This window comes from Lissotriton vulgaris, chromosome 2_1 (assembly GCF_964263255.1).
Source record: "Lissotriton vulgaris chromosome 2_1, aLisVul1.2, whole genome shotgun sequence".
Classification (NCBI taxonomy): Eukaryota; Metazoa; Chordata; class Amphibia; order Caudata; family Salamandridae; genus Lissotriton; species Lissotriton vulgaris.
Genome location: NC_141687.1, coordinates 46,778,892 through 46,801,155, shown reverse-complemented (window position 1 = coordinate 46,801,155; position 22,264 = coordinate 46,778,892). Strand labels below are relative to the sequence as shown.

The following is a 22,264-nucleotide window of genomic DNA, read 5'->3' as shown; positions in this document are numbered from 1 at the left end:
TCATCAGATAAATCATTCTGAAGCAGATTATCACAAATCCCGATGCATTTCGGGCCACGCCCTTCTTCAGGGACTTACTCTAAAAAAAAATCCAAAAAGCACAATTCAATCATGTATTCAAATGTCATTACAAGAAAAAATAACATAAAAAAGTGCTAACTCACAAGCAGTGCGATAGAAAGAAAGGTGCAGACATGAAGGTAAACGCCTATAAGAGGGTGTACACGATGGTGAAACAATAATGATAATCAAACGTAAAGAAAGGTTAAAAGTAGTCACTCTGTGTGAGAAAAAAGAATCACCCTGTATTAATACATGTGAAATAAAAGTGGTAGAAAAAAGTGAAGCGGAATTAGCAGTAGAAAGATAAGGTCAGAACTAACGGAACCCAAGTGAAGGAAATTAGACGAGGAAAGGAGTAGTCCCAAGGTGGGTACTTACTAAAGGCGAGGATGGAAAACTACACGGAGTTCCGCGGAGTCAGTGTTAAGTGGAGCAGCTGAGCCGAAGTGAAATACCAACGTGTGAGAACAAAGAAATGAAAAGAGGACTGGTAATCGAACATGGAAAGAAACGTAACCACTCTCTAGAAAGGTGAAAGGCAGAGGCCATGTTGGAAAGGAGGGTGTCAAACAGAAAAAGATATCTGGTTATGGAAAACGAAACTTAAAAAGAGTAATAAAGAATAATGAATCAATAAAGTATGACATAGCGTTACAGGTAGCATAGAAATTCCATGCGATCGTTAAGTCCATGGGGTACCATGGTGGACATAAGGCGGATCCAGAAGTTCTCTCTTTTGAGAAGGGTATTCTTATTGTTCCCAGTGACTTTGACTTGCTCAAGTATTTGAAATTTCAATTGAGCCACACTGTGTCTGTTTTCCAGAAAATGAGAGGCCACACTGGATTTCAAGTTTTGTGTGAGAATGTTGCTTTTGTGTTCAAGGATGCGCACACGGATTTTTCTCTCAGTGTGTCCAATGTAGCATTTGCCACAGGGGCATTTCAACATATAAATGACGTTGCTGCTATTGCACGTAGCATTCACTCTGAGTTTTATAGCGTGTCCTTTCATGGGGTGAGTGGTTTGTTCCAGGGATACAATTACTACAATTGCTACAGTTATAACAAGGTTTGAGACCAGTGTAGACAATAGGAATTGCGGTAGAAGAAGGTTGACTCAAAATTTCTTTCACATTGCGACCTCTAGTGAAAGCGAACATCGGGGTTGGCTGAATAGACCATGAAAGTCAGGTTCCATAGTTAGTATGGGCCAATGCTTCCGGATGATGTCTTGGAACAGTTTGGACATCTTGGAGTATTTAGAAACCACAACCATGCGGTTCGAAGGTTCTTTAGGTTTGGGTTTGAGTAGTTCCGACCTCATGCATTTGTTAGTCCTCTCCATTGCCAGATCCAGAATGGGTGTGGGTACCCACGTGCTCTCAGTCTTTCCAATGTGATGGTGAGTTCTTTCTTGCTGACTGATTCACTGGAAACAATTCGCTTCACTCTTAACAGCTGTGCATAAGGTAAATTGTTCTTCAGGTTAGGTCGGTGGAAGCTGTTATAATGTAAAGTAGAATTCCTATCCGTGGGTTTCCTGTAGATTGTAGTGAACCACTCATTAGGTTGTCTGTGTATTTCCACATCCAAATAATGGATGCAATTGTCACTGTATTCCCAAGTGAATTGGATACGTTCATTAACTTTGTTCCATGATTCCAAAAAGTTAGTTAGGGTGTCAGTTGAACCTTCCCATAACAAAAAAACGTCATCGATGTACCGCAGGTACAATCTCCCATGTTGTAGCCAGGTGTTTTGGCATAAGATATGTGACTCTTCAAACACTTTCATGTAGATATTAGCGTAGCAAGGAGCTGCCGAATTGCCCATGGCAGTGGCAGTCAACTGTAGTATCCACTTGTCTAACACCGTGAAGTAACTATGATACAGAGTGTACATAGTGAGTTGCATGAGGAAAACTTTTAAGTCAGGATCCAGATCTGATGTGATAAGAGTTTGTTCAACTGCTTCCATTCCGCCATCATGAGGGATGGAGGTATACAGTGAACACACGTCCACTGTACACATGATCAATTCAGTGTTCTTGAGTTCATTAATGATGGGTTCAAGTTTAGACAAAAAGTCAGTGGTGTCACAAACATGTGACAGAGTCTTGAGGACAATGGTTGCAAGTACCTATCTAGAAATTTGCCGGTGTTCTCATGTATGCTTCCTCTTGTGGATACAATCGGCCGAAAGGGGGGTTTAGTGGGATGTTTATGCATCTTGGAAGCATATACATATACATAACAGGAGGTCTGGGATTGATCGGAGTCAGAAATCTTCTGGTCTTGTCATCGATCAATCCCAGACCTCCTGTTATGTTTATGCTTCCCAAGATGCATAAACATCCCACTAAACCCCCCTTTCGGCCGATTGTATCCACAAGAGGAAGCATACATGAGAACACAGGCAAATTTCTAGATAGGTACTTGCAACAATTTGTCCTCAAGACTCTGTCACATGTTCGTGACACCACTGACTTTTTGTCTAAACTTGAACCCATCATGAATGAACTCAAGAACACTGAATTGATCATGTGTACAGTGGACGTGTGTTCACTGTATACCTCCATCCCTCATGATGGTGGAATGGAAGCAGTTGAACAAACTCTTATCACATCAGATCTGGATCCTGACTTAAAAGTTTTCCTCATGCAACTCACTATGTACACTCTGTATCATAGTTACTTCACGGTGTTAGACAAGTGGATACTACAGTTGAATGGCACTGCCATGGGCAATTCGGCAGCTCCTTGCTACGCTAATATCTACATGAAAGTGTTTGAAGAGTCACATATCTTATGCCAAAACACCTGGCTACAACATGGGAGATTGTACCTGCGGTACATCGATGACGTTTTTTTGTTATGGGAAGGTTCAACTGACACCCTAACTAACTTTTTGGAATCATGGAACAAAGTTAATGAACGTATCCAATTCACTTGGGAATACAGTGACAATTGCATCCATTATTTGGATGTGGAAATACACAGACAACCTAATGAGTGGTTCACTACAATCTACAGGAAACCCACGGATAGGAATTCTACTTTACATTATAACAGCTTCCACCGACCTAACCTGAAGAACAATTTACCTTATGCACAGCTGTTAAGAGTGAAGCGAATTGTTTCCAGTGAATCAGTCAGCAAGAAAGAACTCACCATCACATTGGAAAGACTGAGAGCACGTAGGTACCCCACACCCATTCTGGATCTGGCAATGGAGAGGACTAACAAATGCATGAGGTCTGAACTACTCAAACCCAAACCTAAAGAACCTTCGAACCGCATGGTTGTGGTTTCTAAATACTCCAAGATGTCCAAACTGTTCCAAGACATCATCCGGAAGCATTGGCCCATACTAACTATGGAACCTGACTTTCATGGTCTATTCAGCCAACCCCCGATGTTCGCTTTCACTAGAGGTCGCAATGTGTAAGAAATTTTGAGTCAACCTTCTTCTACCGCAATTCCTATTGTCTACACTGGTCTCAAACCTTGTTACAACTGTAGCAATTGTAGTAATTGTATCCCTGGGAACAAAACCACTCACCCCATGAAAGGACACGCTATAAAACTCAGAGTGAATGCTACGTGCAATAGCAGCAACGTCATTTATATGTTGAAATGCCCCTGTGGCAAATGCTACATTGGACACACTGAGAGAAAAATCCGTGTGCGCATCCTTGAACACAAAAGCAACATTCGCACACAAAACTTGAAATCCAGTGTGGCCTCTCATTTTCTGGAAAACAGACACAGTGTGGCTCAATTGAAATTTCAAATACTTGAGCAAGTCAAAGTCACTGGGAACAATAAGAATACCCTTCTCAAAAGAGAGAACTTCTGGATCCGCCTTATGTCCACCATGGTACCCCATGGACTTAACGATCGCATGGAATTTCTATGCTACCTGTAACGCTATGTCATACTTTATTGATTCATTATTCTTTATTACTCTTTTTAAATTTCGTTTTCCATAACCAGATATCTTTTTCTGTTTGACACCCTCCTTTCCAACATGGCCTCTGCCTTTCACCTTTCTAGAGAGTGGTTACGTTTCTTTCCATGTTCGATTACCAGTCCTCTTTTCATTTCTTTGTTCTCACACGTTGGTATTTCACTTCGGCTCAGCTGCTCCACTGACTAACACTGACTCCGCGGAACTCCGCGTAGTTTTCCATCCTCGCCTTTAGTAAGTACCCACCTTGGGACTACTCCTTTCCTCGTCTAATTTCCTTCACTTGAGTTCCGTTAGTTCTGACCTTATATTTCTACTGCTAATTCCGCTTCACTTTTTTCTACCACTTTTATTTCACATGTATTAACACAGGGTGATTCTTTTTTCTCACACGGAGTGACTACTTTTTAACATTTCTTTACGTTTGATTATCATTATTGTTTCACCATCGTGTACACCCTCTTATAGGCGTTTACCTTTATGTCTGCACCTTTCTTTCTATCGCACTGCTTGTAAGTAAGCACTTTTTTATGTTATTTTTTCTTGTAATGACATTTGGATACATGATTGAATTGTGCTTTTTGGATTGTTTTTTTAGAGTAAGCCCCTGAAGAAGGGCGTGGCCCGAAATGCATCGGGATTTGTGATAACCTGCTTCAGAATGATTTATCTGATGATGGAAATTTAAGTTTGGATATCTTACGTTGATTATGAAGCAGCAATTTCAACAACTGTTGAATAAACAGCAAATACTTAATGAACTTTTCGTTGTTCAATCTGCATCAATTGTTGATGTTTAAATGAATTAGACCTACGGGTCCTTCTTGTTGTGCACAGAGGTGCTCTCTCTCAACAGAGTGAGCTTTGTACGGGCTGTTAAGGACGTCACTTCCTGATTCCGAATCGCAGTGGTATGTATACATTTTTTGCGTGGTCGCGAAACATTTGCATTTTACTACCTGCTTCAAGTAGGTGGTAACCCATTCGAAGATAGGAAGGGGCCCCAGAGGGACACCTTCCCCTTTGTGAATGTCTGTAAAATGTATTTTAAGAGCAGGCTGTGGTCCCACGGACCACTGCCTACTCTTAAAAAATGAACAGAAAACTTTTCATTTTTCTTTTCGAAAAGCAACCAAAGCTGCATTTTAAAGAAAGTATTGCTTTATTGAAAAGCAATCACTGATATGGTGACTGCTGACCCCAGCAGGCCACCATCTCCGTGATTTTTGCGATTATCAATGAGTCTCCATCCAAGACCTACCCCATGAAAATGAATGAGGTAGGTCTATTTGCAACTCACTGGGAGTCGCAACGTGTTAAACACACATTTGTACATTGCTGTTTGTGATTCTGAAATAGCTAACACTTCCCTTTCGTACATCTGGCCCAGGGTTCTCTGTTGTGGCCCCTGCACACTGGGACACTATCAAGCACGTTATAGAGGGAGGGTGTAAAAAACACACATTACACGTGCCAACAAGCTTGTAAAGTGGGATATTATTAAATAAAAATCGCCTGGTTGTGGTTCCCCCATTGACTTCTATTGAGGTAGAGGAAATTTAGCAAAATAAGCCATTTTGTGCTTATAAAAATTGGAGTCTCCCCCCTGAGCCGGGTCTGGGGGCCTGTTTATAGACAAATCTTCGCGAAATGAACTCCCCAACACTTTAATAAACATTTCCAGATGTGTCTACTGCACTCCAGCAAACAAAAGAGACCGAATGGAATCTACCCCTAGTGCTGCCATAAATAGCACCTTTGTATCCAACCACCGGCAACTAAGCTGGAAAGGCAGCCATTCCCACACACAGGTAAAGGTGCGACCCCGCCCCTGCAAAAGGAACTGACGCGACCAGCATCACGTCATCAGGAGGCACGTGACCCACAAACAAACAGCATGAGCTGTCGTTTACACGTGTAAGTGCAGGACTGCACCGCACAAAGTTCACAAATAACACCGAACAGCAGGATAAAGACGAAGACATCAAAGCGCTACAAACAGAAACTCCTCCCTGAGCCACAAGAGCACGCGCCGCGCGGGTATGACACTTCGCACAGATGCCACGTGCTCCAGCTGAGGTGTGACACCGTCCACCGGTGCTGGCTTTTGTCAACAGCAGGATGCAAGTAGTAGTATAGAATGATACCTTTCGTCACCATGCATTTTTGACAGGTGGGAACGCCCCCCGGAAGTGACGTAGGAGCCGGAAGTCCCGCCCCGGAAGTCCCTCCCCGGAAGTCCCTCCCCGGAAGTCCCGCCCCGGAAGTCCCTCCCCGGAAGTCCGGGGCCGGAACTCCAGGGCCGGAAGTCCAGGGCCGGAAGTCCAGGGCCGGAAGTCCAGGGTCTGAGGGCGCCCCCCAGAGGGGCAGTGGTGGAAGTGAGGCAGGTGTAGAGTGCGAGTGCCCTTCACACAGGAATTAATGGATGTGTGTTATGGGTGCCTAGGGCTAGCGGCAAGCAAGCCATTAGGGCCTACAGGGGTGTTTTAGGGTTGTGGGATGGATGAGCAGAGACTTACCTGTGTGCGCCATGTTTGTTGTGCCAGCAGGGCCGTGTCTGGGCATGCAGGGACATGTCTGGGCATGTCCATTGGCTAGTAGAGGCTGCAGGCTGACGTTGCTTGAGCAGCGTCGAGGTCCATCTGTGGAACGGAAGCCCTAGAGTGTTGCAGGGTGTTTTTTGGGGCGATAGGCCAGCCCCCAGGAGGCGTGCCTGTGGGCGATGGAGTTCCTGAGTCGTGGCCTGAGGCGTGGGGGCGTGCCATAGTCAGCAGCAAGAAGGAAAGCCATTGGCCCTAAAAGAGGCGGGAAGTTAGGCCATTGGATTGCGATGGCGGTAATTTTGCCGCCTAATTTTAAAAAGGATGTACTGTAAAATGACAGCATTTATGAAAATAAAATTAAAAGTAAATGCCTAGGCACCATTGTTGACGTAGAAGGATACACCCCTTTTTCTGAGCTTACATTGTATATAAGGAGGCCCTCAACGCACAGGGTTATACCATTCGGCAAGCGAGACCCTGAGTATCATGAAGCGGTACAACTACCTAGCCTCGAGGGATCCCCGGGAACAAGGGGTGAACACTATTGACAAATATTTTCGGCACTTGAGCCCTCTGGTAATATATGAGCAGAAGCTGCAAGAGGCCTCTAAAGAGGAGAGCGCCCAAGTTTCAGTTTATCATGAGGACCTGTGTCGGCGGTTGGCCTCACTGAGTCTTGAGGATCGACCGCAGCTGATATCCCCTATTAAGGTGTCATCAAGCGCCAGCCAAGCCGCAAGGCAGAAGGAAAACTTTCAAAATAGTGTCACAGAGATGGAAGTTTCCCGAGAATCTATAAGCTCACCCCAATACCAGATGTATGAAGATATGCGGTCTCTGGAGGAGGAATCAGGGTCGGATGCCGCCGGTGGTCAGCACAGTGCTAAAATCAGTGCCGATCAGGAGCCGATGGATATTGACATATCCCAAGATTTAAGAGCAGCAGCCGAAGCCACTTCAGATGTGGAGGTTAGTATTATCTTAATGCAGATAGATTAAACATTTGTGATGCCTTATTTATTTTTTATTTCTTGTTAACTAATCCCTTTCTTTCTATTTTGAACTGCAGAATGCAGGAGAAAATTGCACTGAGGTTGAGGAGACTTCAGTGGCTGCTAAGACCTTCATTATGAACTGCTTGTGCTGTTCAAAACAGATTGAAAGTTCCACCAGCCAGAACAATGAGCTGTGTAAGGATTATAAAAAAGCATTGGACTTCATAGATCTTGAAAAGGAGGCCTCGTGTGTAACCTGTCTGGATAGAGAGCATGTGAAGGGTTTTGCAGCCAGTGTTGTGTACGCCTGTCTCAAGAGAGACTTTTATTCTAGATGTTATGGTCATAAAATTAAGGATCCACAACAGACTCCTCATGACTGCCTGTATCCATCTTACACGGCTGAAACAGCCCGCTATATATGTCATTTGATAGACCCCTGTAAGTTATATAAACTGCTAAAGTCTGTGTACCGGCTTTCAGCTGAGAAAAATGTCCGACCCGCCATGGTTAGGATCCTGTCGCAGGCCATCAGAGAAATCCAAAATGCATATCATATTCGGGCAAAATTTTCTAACATGCGGGGGCATTGCCAGCCAGTTATTAGAAAGAGGGTGGAGCGTTCTATAGAAAAACATATTGCAGACGTTTATTATAAAAGTAGAAAACAGGTGGGGTGTATGGATCCAAGAAAAATGTTTTAAATTTAAATAAAGAGGTAGCCTATATTGCGGTGTTGTACAAAGAACCATAGCATTATTGCTTGAATGTTAAGATATGTTGAAAAAGGCTGATGTTATAAGCTACTGTTTGACTGTTTAATACTTATTTTCAGGATATGGAGTTGGAGGTGGCTATCCAGGATTCTTATGAGTCATCGCCGGAATACCTATGTATCGCTAAGGTGTTATATGATTTGCTTAAAGAAAGAATCGCTGAATTACATCCATCAACCTTAGGCTTTTTAAAAATGGTGCGCTTGCTAGAGGCCCATAGCCACGGTAGCCCCAGATGCCTATGCGGATGCGGTGCTAGTATGTGGGCGCCTGTGAAGGATGTATTTTGGAACAACTATATATACTATATGAGAGGCTTAATCCTACCCCGGAGGTCCAGCTTACATTTAGCCTTTGAGCTCCTAACTGATGATTATTTTAAAAGCAAAGGTTTGCTGCTGTGCGAGAGAGAATTGTATGAACTATTGACAGCAGCTAGTATCCTGGCAGTGCAGAGTTATTGGAGGGGTGATAGGGTTAACCTATACAGTGCTATGGACTATATAGCTTTAAAAATATCAAGATGTGTGACTCTACGACGACAGCTGAGACAAGCGCCACAATTCTACACTCCTTTTTAATGTTGGGACCATCGACAATGTAAACTTGTAAACTCTTGAATGATGATATCTTGTTATCTTATTTACTTATAATAAACTGTCTATACACAAAACAAGCATCTTTCATTTTGTGGTTCAGAAGTGTTAACATGTCGGGGCCTTGTTAAAGACGTTTTATTATGATACAAAGAATGTCTCGAGCTTTGGCAGTGGTGGAGCATTGTTTAAAAGGGCTAAAGCTGAAAAGGAACTCATCAGCAGAACCCAAGTGCAGGAGTGGCTATCCGGTGAAGAAGCCTATTCACTACATAAGCCTGCGCGGAGACGTTTTAAGAGGAGACCCACTATTGTTAATGCTCAATTAGACTATCAATGGCAGGCCGACATAATAAGTCTACAAGATCTGGCAAAACATAATAATGGATCCAGTTACATCTTAACAGTTATAGATGTATTGTCTAAATACGCCTTTGCAGAAGCTCTTAATGATAAAAGTGGAGCAAGCGTCACCACAGCCTTTAAAGTAATCTTTAGGAAAGGCCGAGCCCCTCAAAAACTACAAATGGATGCCGGAAAAGAATTTTTAAACAAAACCTTCCAGAAATTATTAAAACAACAGGGGGTATAACATTTTGTAACCAACACTGAGGTAAAAGCAGCTGTTATAGAGCGCTTTAACAGAACCTTAAAATCTAAACTGTGGAGATACTTTACGGCATACAACACATATCGATATTTACCTGTTTTACAGGATTTTTTAGCTGTTTATAATGCCAGCTATCACAGAACTATCAGAATGGCTCCTGTAGAGGTAACGGCCGACAATTCTCTGGAGGTGTGGAGAAGGGTATGTGGCCGTTACTTCAACGCCAAAGTAAAGAGCCCTTTCAATTTTGAAACCCTGACGTGATCCCCTTTTTTAAAAACAGGCATCCTGATTCCTCCTCCAGAGACCGCATATCTTCATACATCTGGTATTGGGGTGAGCTTATAGATTCTCGGGAAACTGCCATCTCTGTGACACTATTTTCAAAGTTTTCCTACTGCCTTGCAGCTTGGCTGGCGCTTGATGACACCTTAATAGGGGATATCAGCTGCGGTCGATCCTCAAGACTCAGTGAGGCCATCCGCCGACACAGGTCCTCATGATAACCTGAAACTTGGGCGCTCTCCTTTTTAGAGGCCTCTTGCAGCTTCTGCTCATCTATCACCAGAGGGCTCAAGTGCCGAAAATATTTGTCAATAGTGTTCCCCCCTTGTTCCCGGGGATCCCTTGAGGCTAGGTAGTTGTACCGCTTCATGATACTCAGGGTCTCGCTTGCCGAATGGTATAACCCTGTGCGTTGAGGGCCTCCTTATATACAATATAAGCTCAGAAAAGGGGTGTATCCTTCTACGTCAACAATGGTGCCTAGGCATTTACTTTTAATTTTATTTTCATAAATGCTGTCATTTTACAGTACATCCTTTTTAAAATCAGGCGGCAAAATTACCGCCATCGCAATCCAATGGCCTAACTTCCCGCCTCTTTTAGGGCCAATGGCTTTCCTTCCCGCTGCTGACTATGGCACGCCCCCACGCCTCAGGCCACCACTCAGGAACTCCATCGCCCACAGGCACGCCTCCTGGGGGCTGGCCTATCGCCCCAAAAAACACCCTGCAACACTCTAGGGCTTCCATTCCACAGATGGACCTCGACGCTGTTCAAGCAACGTCAGCTGCAGCCTCTACTAGCCAATGGACATGCCCAGACATGTCCCTGCATGCCCAGACACAGCCCTGCTGGCACAACAAACATGGCGCACACAGGTAAGTCTCTGCTCATCCATCCCACAACCCTAAAACACCCCTGTAGGCCCTACTGGCTGCCTTGCCGCTAGCCCTAGGCACCCATAACACACATCCATTAATTCCTGTGTGAAGGGCACTCGCACCCTACACCTGCCCCACTTCCACCACTGCCCCTCTGGGGGGCGCCCTCAGACCCTGGACTTCCGGCCCTGGACTTTCGGGGCGGGACTTCCGGGGCGGGACTTCCGGGGCGGGACTTCCGGGGCGGGACTTCCGGCTCCTACGTCACTTCCGGGGGGCGTTCCCACCTGTCAAAAATGCATGGTGACGAAAGGTATCATTCTATACTACTGATGCATGCTGGGAGCTTTGAATCCACGCAGAATAAACAGCTGTGAACTACTGAAGATGTCACCCGGGGCATGGGGCACATGAAGCACTGTACTGGTAGACACAGGCATCTGAATACACATCAAGGTCATAAGGTCACATTGATCGTTGCCATGCACAGCGAATAAGATGTAAAGGACAGGTCAAGGAAGCTATGACCACAACCTGCACACACCTCACAACACCCCCACCCCCACCCCCGCCAGGGCATCTCCAGGCACAGCAGACTGGAAGCAACGCCTTCCTCTGGAAAACTTCTAACATCCTTTAAGGACCTGGGAATGTCTTGCTCCCAGCTCGGGATAGGCTCACTTTGTGAAATATGGAAATAAAAGCATGTATTTTTTCTAAACAATTATCCAAAGGTTGGCAGTAACCCACACCTCCCAGCCAGATCTTCTTCCAGATAAAGCCGTGGGGTCTGTCAATGTAATATTTTGGGGTGAAAACATTTTTGCACACTCCAACTATGATATAAATGGTGAGCATCGAAATGTCTAGACTATGCTGATGGCCAAACAGGTGACAGTCAAAGGTTTTAATTTCTAGTGGCACCCTGATCAGGTGGGCTTCATGCCTCTCCGAGCCACCAGGCACAACCTTCGCCATATCTGCAACGCCCTGGTTCTGTCTAGTAATCTACCTGGCAGGCAGACCTATGTTCGATTGACTTTCAAACAGGCTTTGATTCTGTGAGATGGACTACCTGTTCTCCTTTCTCACAAAGCTGAACTTTGGATCCGTTTCATCAGTAGCATCAAGTGCTTTATACAACTTTCACAGCACGGGTTAAGGTAGGACATGCTGGTTCATACCCATTTTCATTCTGGCATGACACTCAACAGGGATGCTGGCTGCCTCCTCTTCTCTTCGCTCTGGTGGAATGACTCAGGATTGACACACAGGTAAGAGGATTTGAATGGGCACCGTGCACTGTGGATAGGGTTATGCTATACACGACAATGTTTTGGTCTTGCAGGGCGATCCAAGGTGGTCTCGGCCTCGGGCTATTTGGACCCTGAGGCTATTTTGGATTTCACTGGACTTCGACTCAACACATCAAAGTCCTGAATGACGCCTTTATCCTCCTTTGCCCTGGGCAGGTGACATTCAAGTGCTAAGAGAGGGATTCAAATACCGGTGGGTGTATGTCTCTGGGGACTCTCAATTAACATGGGGAAAACATCTGTAACCCCCAACTAGACAACCTGTCTAGAGATATCGGGTGCCGGTACACACTTCCCCTCTCTTTCATGGGTGGATCAGCGATTTTCAGGGTCGAGGGCACTACTGCGTCTTCTCTGCCAACCCCAGAATTTTCTGTATGCCATTTGTGACTCCTTCTTTGCACAGCTCAAAACAACGGATTGAGAGATATTCTATGGGATCGCAAAACCTCAAGGACTTCATTGACAAAATGCTTTAAATCTACAATCAGTGGGGGCATTGCTGCACCGGATGTGGTCTCATGTTATGGGGCCTCACCTCTAGTCATTCTTAATGAATAATGGTCCAGTAGATTGATGGCCCAGCATGTGCTTCAGAAAGATGGGAGATGCAGGGAACTCAACTCTTCCATTTGCAATACAGGATTCAACTACCCTCTCTATTCCCACAGCCACAAAAGTGGAGCTCACAATCTGGGTTAGACACTCAGAGCCCTGACTTGGACCAAACTCCTGACATGAGAAGCACACCAGTGGATTTCACAAGAAGCAGAATTCTGGGGTTTCAGGCAATGGGACCACATTGGACTGTCGACGCTTGGGTGATCTCATGACGGGAAAGACGCTCAAATCATTTACTGATTTACAAGCGCAGATGGTCTTCATTGCTGTCAATTATCTTGTTACCTACAGCGTTGGCATGTCCCTCTACCCTGTATCTGCAGTTTTGAGGAACTCCCAGACTGCAGCCCGCCAGACGCTTAAGTTCTCCTAGATACACCAGTTGATCCTAAACTTTCATTCTTAAATAAATCCCTAGTAATTAATATCACTGACTCCTTTAATCACCTGCGGGAATCTTAGGAACAGGGTCTGGGATCACTTGCGGATGATGCTTGGCTGGAGGCACTGAAATCCCCTCGAAAAGCCACCATCACGGCCCAGTTTTGCGGCATTCAGCTGAAATGATTACATCTGTCTATTTTACCAGAAATTGGCTGTAGAAGATGGATGTTGTTGCCTCACCACTGTGCCTACGCTCTTCTACTTAGTGGTAGAGATTTCTTTCAGACTATCTGAAAGGGTAACCATCTCACTGCATCCTGGACAGGAGTTCTTACTTGCATAGGGGCTGTCCTGGGTCAGAACCTCACTAGGGACCCTCAGCTTGTTCTGCGCCACAGTGCAGACAATGTGGACGGTGACAGCCAGTTGTGGCTTGGCTCGGTAGTCGCTAAGCGTGACGTTGACCAAACATGGAAAGCTAGAGAGGCCAACCTTTGGAGAGCTGGAAGGTGATAATGGGTCATTGCATGAGCTTACAGCGACCCATCTACAGTGCCTGGGGTTGCTCCTATTAGCACAGTAGAATCTGGAGGGATTGCGGTCAGTACCAAAGAATTCAGGTGGATTTCTGATCTAGGGGAAAACCTGGTTAATGGACTGTGGGATTTTTTTTAGGGTGGGTTGTTTGTACTAAGGTGAAATGGAAGGATGCCTGCTAAATGTTTTGATCATGACCATTTGTTTGTAAACCGTTGTTTTTTTTGTTACCACCAAAATAAAAATGTGTTACCCCTAGTGCTGGCGCTAATAAAGCTGCCTAGCGCCAGTGCAGGCACTCTTGCGCCATGTTGCAGGAGTCCCTGCGCTTCAGGGCCAATTGTTCATCTGCAGGAAGAGACACCTTCCTGCACATAAACAATCTTTGCAGGCGGTTTGCTGTTTTTATGTGTGCTGACCAATACCCATTGGCGTAGGTAGATCTCCTGCCTCCCGGGTGGCCCCTAGGTTTGCCGCCTGGTGCAGGTACCAGCAGGAGTGGCAGCCAAGTATTACTTGTTTACGAGAGATAGTGGTAGTTGACTGACCCAACTTGCTCACCTCCACCACCCCCAAAAACACTGATGCCCCCCCAGTCAGCTATGCCACTTCCCATACCTTGTAAATATGGATCAGCATCAAAAAGCAATGGTTCTGGCCCACCCTATTTAGAGCTGGCTGTCTGAGGTATTTTTATGACTGTCACCAACAAGAGAAACTTGGTAATCTCAAGCAGAAATCAAGAAAACTCACATCCACACCAGGATGGAAAACTATCTGAGTTTGGGAGTCATTCTTTTGTGCTTTTCAACAATTCCATTCCATTTTGAGAATTTGTTGTTGAAAAACAAAAATGATTGGTGCCCAGCATCCTGAAAGATGAGAGCCACGTACCACACTTGGAACGGTATAATGGCGGTTCCTCTGAACGCACAGGTGCTCCCTAGATATTGTGAACGGTAGTCTGTAAAGGTGGCGGGTGTAATGTCCTCTGCAATCATAACGAGCGGCAGGCTGCAGGCCAATCTTTAAAATTAGTGAAGTTTGTGGCTGGGAATATAAGCGCCACCACTCCTGTAATGAAACAGTTCCAATTGGCTATATCCAAAGATGCTCTCTAAGTGTCCGCACCTCAAGGAGAAGGAAGAACCACCTAGTCTTCTCCTGCTGTAACAAGTACAAAAGAAAAAAATATCTCTCCGAGCACTCCAAATGAATCAATGTTGGGTACATGGTATCAGCCTTTATTTCCACAAAAGTCTCCCAAGTTTGCTCTGGCCAACGCATTTTTCATCTCTCGCTGCAGATGTTGCAGGAGACTCCTCCAGGGATATACATGTAAATGTACAAGATTTGAGGGAGGATATACTCAGTAAGGTATTGTAAGAACACAATCACCATCACCCTGACCCAGGAGATGGTGTTCTTACAGTACCTTACTGAGTACATCCTCCCTCATATCTTGTACATTTCTATTTATAGCCCTGAAGAAGCCTGCTGTGACATCTGATGTGTGAGACGAAACGTGTTGGCAAGATCAAACTCTGAGACTTTTGTGGAAACAAAGACGGTTGATACCACCTAGTCAATGTTAGTTTATTTGGAGTGCTTGGAGATATCATTCAATCTTTAAATCAGGCACTTAATCCTACCCGGCAAACAAATTTACTAACTTCGCCACTCAATATTTTATATTGCAGTCAGTCATCATCAAGAAACTAGGATTTGAGTGCTTAACAAACAAAGAACCATAACCACAGCCAAGTCAATGTGAAACCCAAGCACAGGTGTTTGAGTAAGGTGCAAATTCAGTACCCACCTCTTTTCTCTCCCCGTGCCTGAACCCCACACTCCCTGACCCCCTCCTCAGGCGGCATCCCAGCTCCTCCCAAAACTCCTCCCCAAGTTCCTCCCGCTCCCATGGATACTCACGAAGAGATGGAGGAACTTGAGCAAGCGCTTGTGCGTCAGGATGTGGAGGATGTTGCCCGAGGCCGGGTCCAACACCGGCAGACGGTGGATCTTGTTCTTAATTAACGAATACACCGCATCAAAGAGGCTGAGGAGAAGGCAATAAGAGAGCAATCAGGGATCTGCCATGGACTGCTCAAATCTCTCACTCATCACCCATCACAGACTGTCCTTGTGACGGTTGTTGTCTGTTCAATCACAGACCCAAGGGTTGTCCAAGAGAGATCTGAAAACGTGGAACATAAATGTAAACAAGTCGTTCTATATGCTCTAAAGCTTCCCTTACCATACAATTAAAGATCTACGGGCATATTTATGTAGGTTTTGCATCACAAGGGCGACGCAAAACCTATGTCGGATTTATCTTGGCACACACGGCTACCTTGCGTGACCCTGCATGGCTTGATAAATTAAAGTAATGCGAGGCAACGCAAATCGCTGTGTTGTGTTACCGCCCAGTAAGGGGTGTTCCTTGGGTGGAGTGTGGGTGTTCCCACGTATCCACCCACGGATTTTGGTGCAGTCCCAGATTTACCATATTTTGTCGACCTGGGAACGCCTCAAAATGCTAGACCTTCCCGAGGAGAAACATCTTTATTTCTCCTCTTTTTTTTCCTCTTTCTATGGTGCAGCACCATAGAAAGAGAAAAAAGCTTCAGAAGATTGTTTTTGTGCAGGAAGGGGAACCTTTCTGCACAAAAACAACCCTCTCTGCAACGCAGGGTCCCTTACACTATGGTGCAAGGGTGCCTTTGTTGGAGCTTGGCAGCCAAAAGGGCTCGAGCACAAGGAAAGGACAGGAATGCGTCGCATTATGGTAACTACGGCGCATTCTTGCCCTTTGCACTTAATCTCGCGCAGCGCAATAAGGTGGCTCGCTGCTTTGCATTGCGCTGTGTAAAAACCTCATAAATATGCCCCTTTGCGTCTCAAGTCGACGTTCCAGAATTGAAAAGCTAAAAAAGACCACAAGTTAGTCTTGTTTACAATTGTTCTATTACACATTAACCCAGAAGGGCGTGAGCCATGCAGATTTTCAAGATCCGCATGAGATCATTTTACAGCTAAAAAGTAAAAAATCTAAACATGATGATTTAGTAGTTGAAGATCAGCAGAAAACTCTGGCATGGATTTGGCCTACAGGGACCAATGCTGAAAACACCTGCATTATATGGTCCTGAACCTCCAGTGGGAGTTGGAGTGTATTTTCTTGTGTACAGTCGTGCTTACTCAACACCATTAATATTTTTATATTTTTGTATTCTTTTACATAGTGCTCGTGGTGATTTCTCTCCCTTGCCTTGGTCTCCATCATCCATCTCTTGATCCCCTTCTAGTGAAACAGATCTTTCGGTGAATATCTGGATAATGAACAGAGAATATCTGTGTTGTGAAGAGCAGTATGCAGCCTGAGATTTGTGGACAATAAATGCTTTGAAGGATCTAATGAAGATCAGCTTTTAAATCCTAAGTAAAGGATCATAAATATTCATTAACAACCAGTGAATGTGAAATGTCAGAGAAAGAAGTTTCACGTGAAGGGAACCTGGAAAGAGGGTCCAAAGTTTAATAAAATGTTTTAGTGGCAACTACTAATGTTTTGAGAGAGTACCATGGAAAAAGCTGTGACAGCTTAACTCAACTATTTATTTATCAGTTACTATCATTGCATGTTAATTGTAGTCTGCCAAGTTCCCTAACCCAAGGACATCTCAGCAGTCTGTGTTTTACACAGTGCCCAGAAGTGGACCTTAAGCTACCTGGAAGCAGTGGCAGTGTTGGCAGAGACGAGAGCTGCTCTGTCCTGGGTCACACCATTGAGTCACATGGAGAAGTAAAGATCAGAACTCAAACAAGGGGCCCTCAAGGACCACTGATGTGGGGCCATCATTCAGGTGAACAGTGTTTAAGGACGTTGAGTCTTCATATAAAACAACCAATCAGGAAGGTTTGGGTTAGCTCCACATTTCTGCAAAAACACAAGAAGCACAAACAGAGCAGAGTGTGAGTTTATGTACAAGGCCTAGTGCAGATCCAAGACAGACTCTGAGTTGTAAATAATTACTGAAAATCCAGTAGAATAACACAATGCCAGAGTAACTGGGTGGAAATAGTCCTTCCAGGGGTAGCCACAAGGTGGTCTCTCTAGAAACCTCAATGGAAGGACAGGAGGTGCACCTCGAGGCTTTGACGGACGCCCAGAACTGTGCCGCCAGCTTAGTCTTCCAGATGGAACCCAGAACAGAGCCCCTGGAAAGTGCAATTAATGCAGACAAGTTATGTCTCTTAAGTCTTATTCTCAATAAACGAGCACTAGACTTACCAAGAGATGCCCAGTATGTTGCGGAGCTCTAGAAGACATATCTAGTTATCCATATCCTTACCATGGGCCCTGCTTATAAATTTAAGAGGTCTGCAAAGCTCACAAAATTTAATCTTGCGATCACCTCTGAAAACTAGGAGGTAGTAGGTGAACGCCTACTTTTCAGTCGAGTCCAATCACATTGTGGAAATGGTTCAGGAATGATAGCCGAATCCACACCGAAGAAGGGTAGCAAAGAGAACGGGGTCCTGGAGAGATATTTGTTGCCGGAGCTGCAATTAAGGTTTTATAAAGAAAACTTTCTTACCATCTTTTTATTGGGTGGCGGGACAATGTGTGAGCTGTGGCGGAAGATGCGTGCAGCAGTGAGTAAGGGGAGGTTCCTCCTAGAACAAAAGAGGCAATGATAAGACACACACCGACAGTGGTCATGTTTAGGTGGTCAAGAGTTAGTGGCGAGTGGTTTAGATGCTGGTAGCATCCGGGATCATCACAGTGATCTGGTCGAAACGTCCTGTCCATGGTGAAGGTGAGAAGAGGACCAGGTGAGGTCTGTGATGGAACTGCTGACGACAACTCAGGGTGGAGATACATGCTTGGACGTGGCGGCTGAAAAGACGCACACACAGGGCAGGAATGAAGGGGTGTTGGCCTTCCTAGATCCCAGCAGGAAGTTTATCGATGAAGAGATCATCATTTTCAAAGCTTTGAAACGATCCTTGGAGGTTTTTGTGTAAATTCTCTGTCCGTCTGCCCACTAAACAGAGATTTTCAAAGGAGAGAAATGCCTGTTTTCACCAAGACAGACACTACACAGATCTCAGGAGTGATAAGCTTGCAAGTGAGAGGAATTTCTTCTATGAGCACACAGTTATTTTTATTTACAAATACATTCTACACGTTTCCAGTTGGGGAGCAAAACAATCAAATCTTCTCCAACATACAAGAGTGAAGCCTTGTTTACTGGTCTTCAGTGCAGCTCCTTTCCCTACCAAAACCTGCCACCTGTATTTACTCAACTGCTGAGTAAATACAGTGAGTGGCCCCGGTGACCACTCCCAACCATCTGTAACCTATTTCCTGTGGGTACCCTGGTGCTCTGAGACTGAAACCAAGGCCAGTATAGCACCCTTGATCACTAGCCACCTCAGACCCATAACTCTTCTTTCTTTCTTTTCTAGTTTTATCGAGTGCAAACCAGCCCCGTGAGGGTATCAGAGCGCTTTACAGGATTGAGGAGGAGGAATACAAAGCGTAAGGATGGGAGGGATCAAATTGAGAAAGATAGGGATACAATATACAGTTACATAATCTTACAGACGGATAGGATCAGTTCCTGTATATTTCACACTAGAAGCAATGACCATCAATGTGCTGAAAAAGTCCCAGAGGCTTGTCTTGTCTTCATTCAGAACACTGTGGAGATGGGCAGACAGGGGTCAAGCAGGACATCAAATATGCTTAATTATCAGTAGCCTTGGTCACTTCTGGGAATACCCAAAATGTGCATCCTGCTGCTCCCCAAATCCCTCGGTTATCCTTCGACCGCGGGGGCCAAAATACATAAAAAGTGATCCGGGGATAAGTCGTTGATGCTCTTGGTAGCGCTCATCGCTTCCCTAAGGGCCGAGACATATTCAGTGCGAGCCCACATTTGGAATTGGATCTAATATTGGATCTTTCTTCTTTCAGCTTCTTCTCAACTAAAAGATTTGAAATGAAACAACGAGTTGGATTATAGAACTTGCAGTTTCCATTAAAAAAAATATAACAAAGGTCTTGAAACAAATACCACACTGGAGAACCGCAGTAAGTAGAATATGTTACATAGATGAGATGCTAGTGCGCAAATTAAAAATCACCATATACCTCGGTTCACAAATAAACTGTTCTTCATGAAAGAAAAAGGATGCTCACTTGAGTGAATAGGGCAAAAATCCAACTTGCAATCAGATAAACAGATCTACAAAGTCCATAAGTACAACTACAAAAATAAATGAATGCAGCCAAACAAATCCCTGTTAAGATGGCCTTAAAACTGCAACCAATTATACTAAGTGCTATTTAAAATCTACATGGAACTGATTCTTCGTGAGATGCACCAGCACAGGGATTGTGTGACAATCCCAGCAGACAGTGAGAATCTCAAATCTCCCTCCATTTCACTCTACCACAAAACACCCCAACAATCATCAAACAAACGCATCAGCAGTCCTGCTCTCAAGTTCTGCGACCTACAATCTCCAGCATAGTACAACTTGTCTCTAAATGATGTCCACCAGTCTCAATCGATGATACAGTACCCCATAGGTCCACTCACTCACTGATCGCTGCACTGATAGGAGATATATCACAATTCATAAAGGGCTTCCTGCAGATAGGAACTTATCCCAACCCCTTAAAACACGCGGTCATAACCCCCAACCTGGAAACAAGGGAACAGACTCCTGCCACCCTGATAATTACAACCCCATTTAGGGGCAGATTTACAAGCCCCTTGTGCCACCAGTACGTCACTTTTTGCGACGTACTGGTGGCGCATTTCACTTCTCCATTTTTACAATGAGAGGAAAAGCCACCCCCTGCTTGACTTTTCCTCTCCTGGTAAATATGGCCCAATCCACACGCAGCACTTTGCGTGGAAGGGACGTTCCATGGGTGTTGCTATGGGTCTTCCCATGCAACACCCATGGAACGAGACACATTTCCAGATTTACGATGAATCGCAAATCTGGAAATGCATGTCAATGCTACGCCTCCCCAGGTGAGGCGTAGCGAGGCGCAACTAGGAGAAATGTTTTCATTTATCCTCGTTTTTCCTCTTTCAAAGTGTGCTGCATTCTACAGCACGAATTGGAAGAGGAAAATGTCTGTAGTCATTGTTTTAGTGCAGTAAGGTGCATCTTACTGCACAAAAACAAACTCTCCATGATGCAGGCACCCTTGCACCTTGGTGCAAGGATGCCTGCGTCGGCACATGGCTTCAGTTTGTGCACCAGCGAGAGGAGAGCACAGGAATGCGACGTCTCAATCAATCAATCAAAACATTTATAGAGCGCGCTACTCACCCGTGAGGGTCTCAAGGCGCTGGGGGGGTGGTGAAGCAGCTACTGATCAAACTGCCAGGTCTTTAAGAGTCTCCTGTAGCTCAGCAGGTCCTGGGTCTGTCGCAGGTGGATCGGAAGGGTGTTCCATGTCTTGGCGGCGAGGTGGGAGAATGATCTGCCGCCGGTGGTCATTGGGCAGATGCGTGGGAAGGTGGCGAGGGCGAGGTCAGCGGGGCGAAGCTGGCGGTTCGGGGTGTAGAATGTGAGTCGTTCGTTGAGGTATGCTGGTCCGGTGCTGCGGAGTGATTTGTGGGCGTGGGTGAGGAGCTTGAAGGTGATCTCTTGTTGACCGGGAGCCGATGCAGGTCTCTCAGGTGGGCGGTGATGTGGCTGTGGCAGGGGATTCTGAGGATGAGGCGTGCAGAAGCGTTTTGAATGTGTTGGAGTCTTTTCTGGAATTTGGCCATGGTACCCGCGTAGAGGGAATTTCCGTAGTCTAGCCTGCTGCTGACGAGGGCTTGGGTAACTGTCCTTCTGGTTTCGGTGGATCCATTTGTAGATCTTGCGGAGCATGCAGAGGGTGATGAAACAGAAGGAGGAGACAGCGTGGACTTGCTGGGTCATGGAGCGCGTTGAGTCCAGGAGGAAACGCAGGTTGCGTGCGTGGTTGGTGGGTGTCGGGGGAGCTCCCAGCGTGGCCAGCCACCAGGAGTCGTCCCATGTGGAGGGGATGGGGCCGAAAATGAGGACCTCTGTCTTGTCAGAGTTCAGTTTCAGACGGCTGGTCTTCATCCACTCTGCGACGGCCTTCATGCCGTTGTGGAGGTTACATTTGGCGGTGGCCTGTTCCTTGGTGAGGGAGAGGATTAGCTGGGTGTCGTCGGCCTACGAGATGATGTTGAAATGGTGCGCTCGTACGATGTTGGCGAGTGGGGCCATGTAGATGTTGAAAAGGGTCGGGCGAGGGATATTATTGAAGATATGATGCATTCCTCTGCTTCGGAAGTGCAGCAGCGTGGTGCAGCCAAAGGGCTTGCGGTGCCACACTGCAGCACTTCCTCGTAGTTCTGTCCCTTAATTCCTTCCATTTCTGGCCATAAACATAGAATCATTGGTCGCCTCCCAGTTGACAAACTTCCGCAGAAGCAAATAATCTACTATCTGACTTCCAAACTGGTTTGAGACTTACCCAGAGTACAGAATCAGCAATTGTGCACACCAGGGTACATTTACTAAGAAGCCATGACAAAGAACATATTGCTGCACCGGTTCTACTGGGGCCTTTGACACAGTAGATCATGACATACTTTTAACCCTCCCCCCCCAACTACTCGAAGTTACTGGTG

At 45.5% G+C, this 22,264-nt stretch overlaps 1 protein-coding gene across 5 annotated transcripts in view; it reads right to left on the bottom strand.

Annotated features, from left to right (window-relative positions):
- Window positions 1-22,264, bottom strand: part of PRKAG3 (protein kinase AMP-activated non-catalytic subunit gamma 3) — a 332,947-nt gene that overhangs the window by 35,819 nt on the left and 274,864 nt on the right. For all 5 annotated transcript variants that reach the window (XM_086954427.1, XM_086954429.1, XM_086954428.1 and 2 more), the window contains one exon: window positions 15,510-15,636. In XM_086954427.1, coding sequence (XP_086810553.1) covers window positions 15,510-15,636 — 127 coding nt within the window. The remainder of the gene's footprint in view (window positions 1-15,509; window positions 15,637-22,264) is intronic.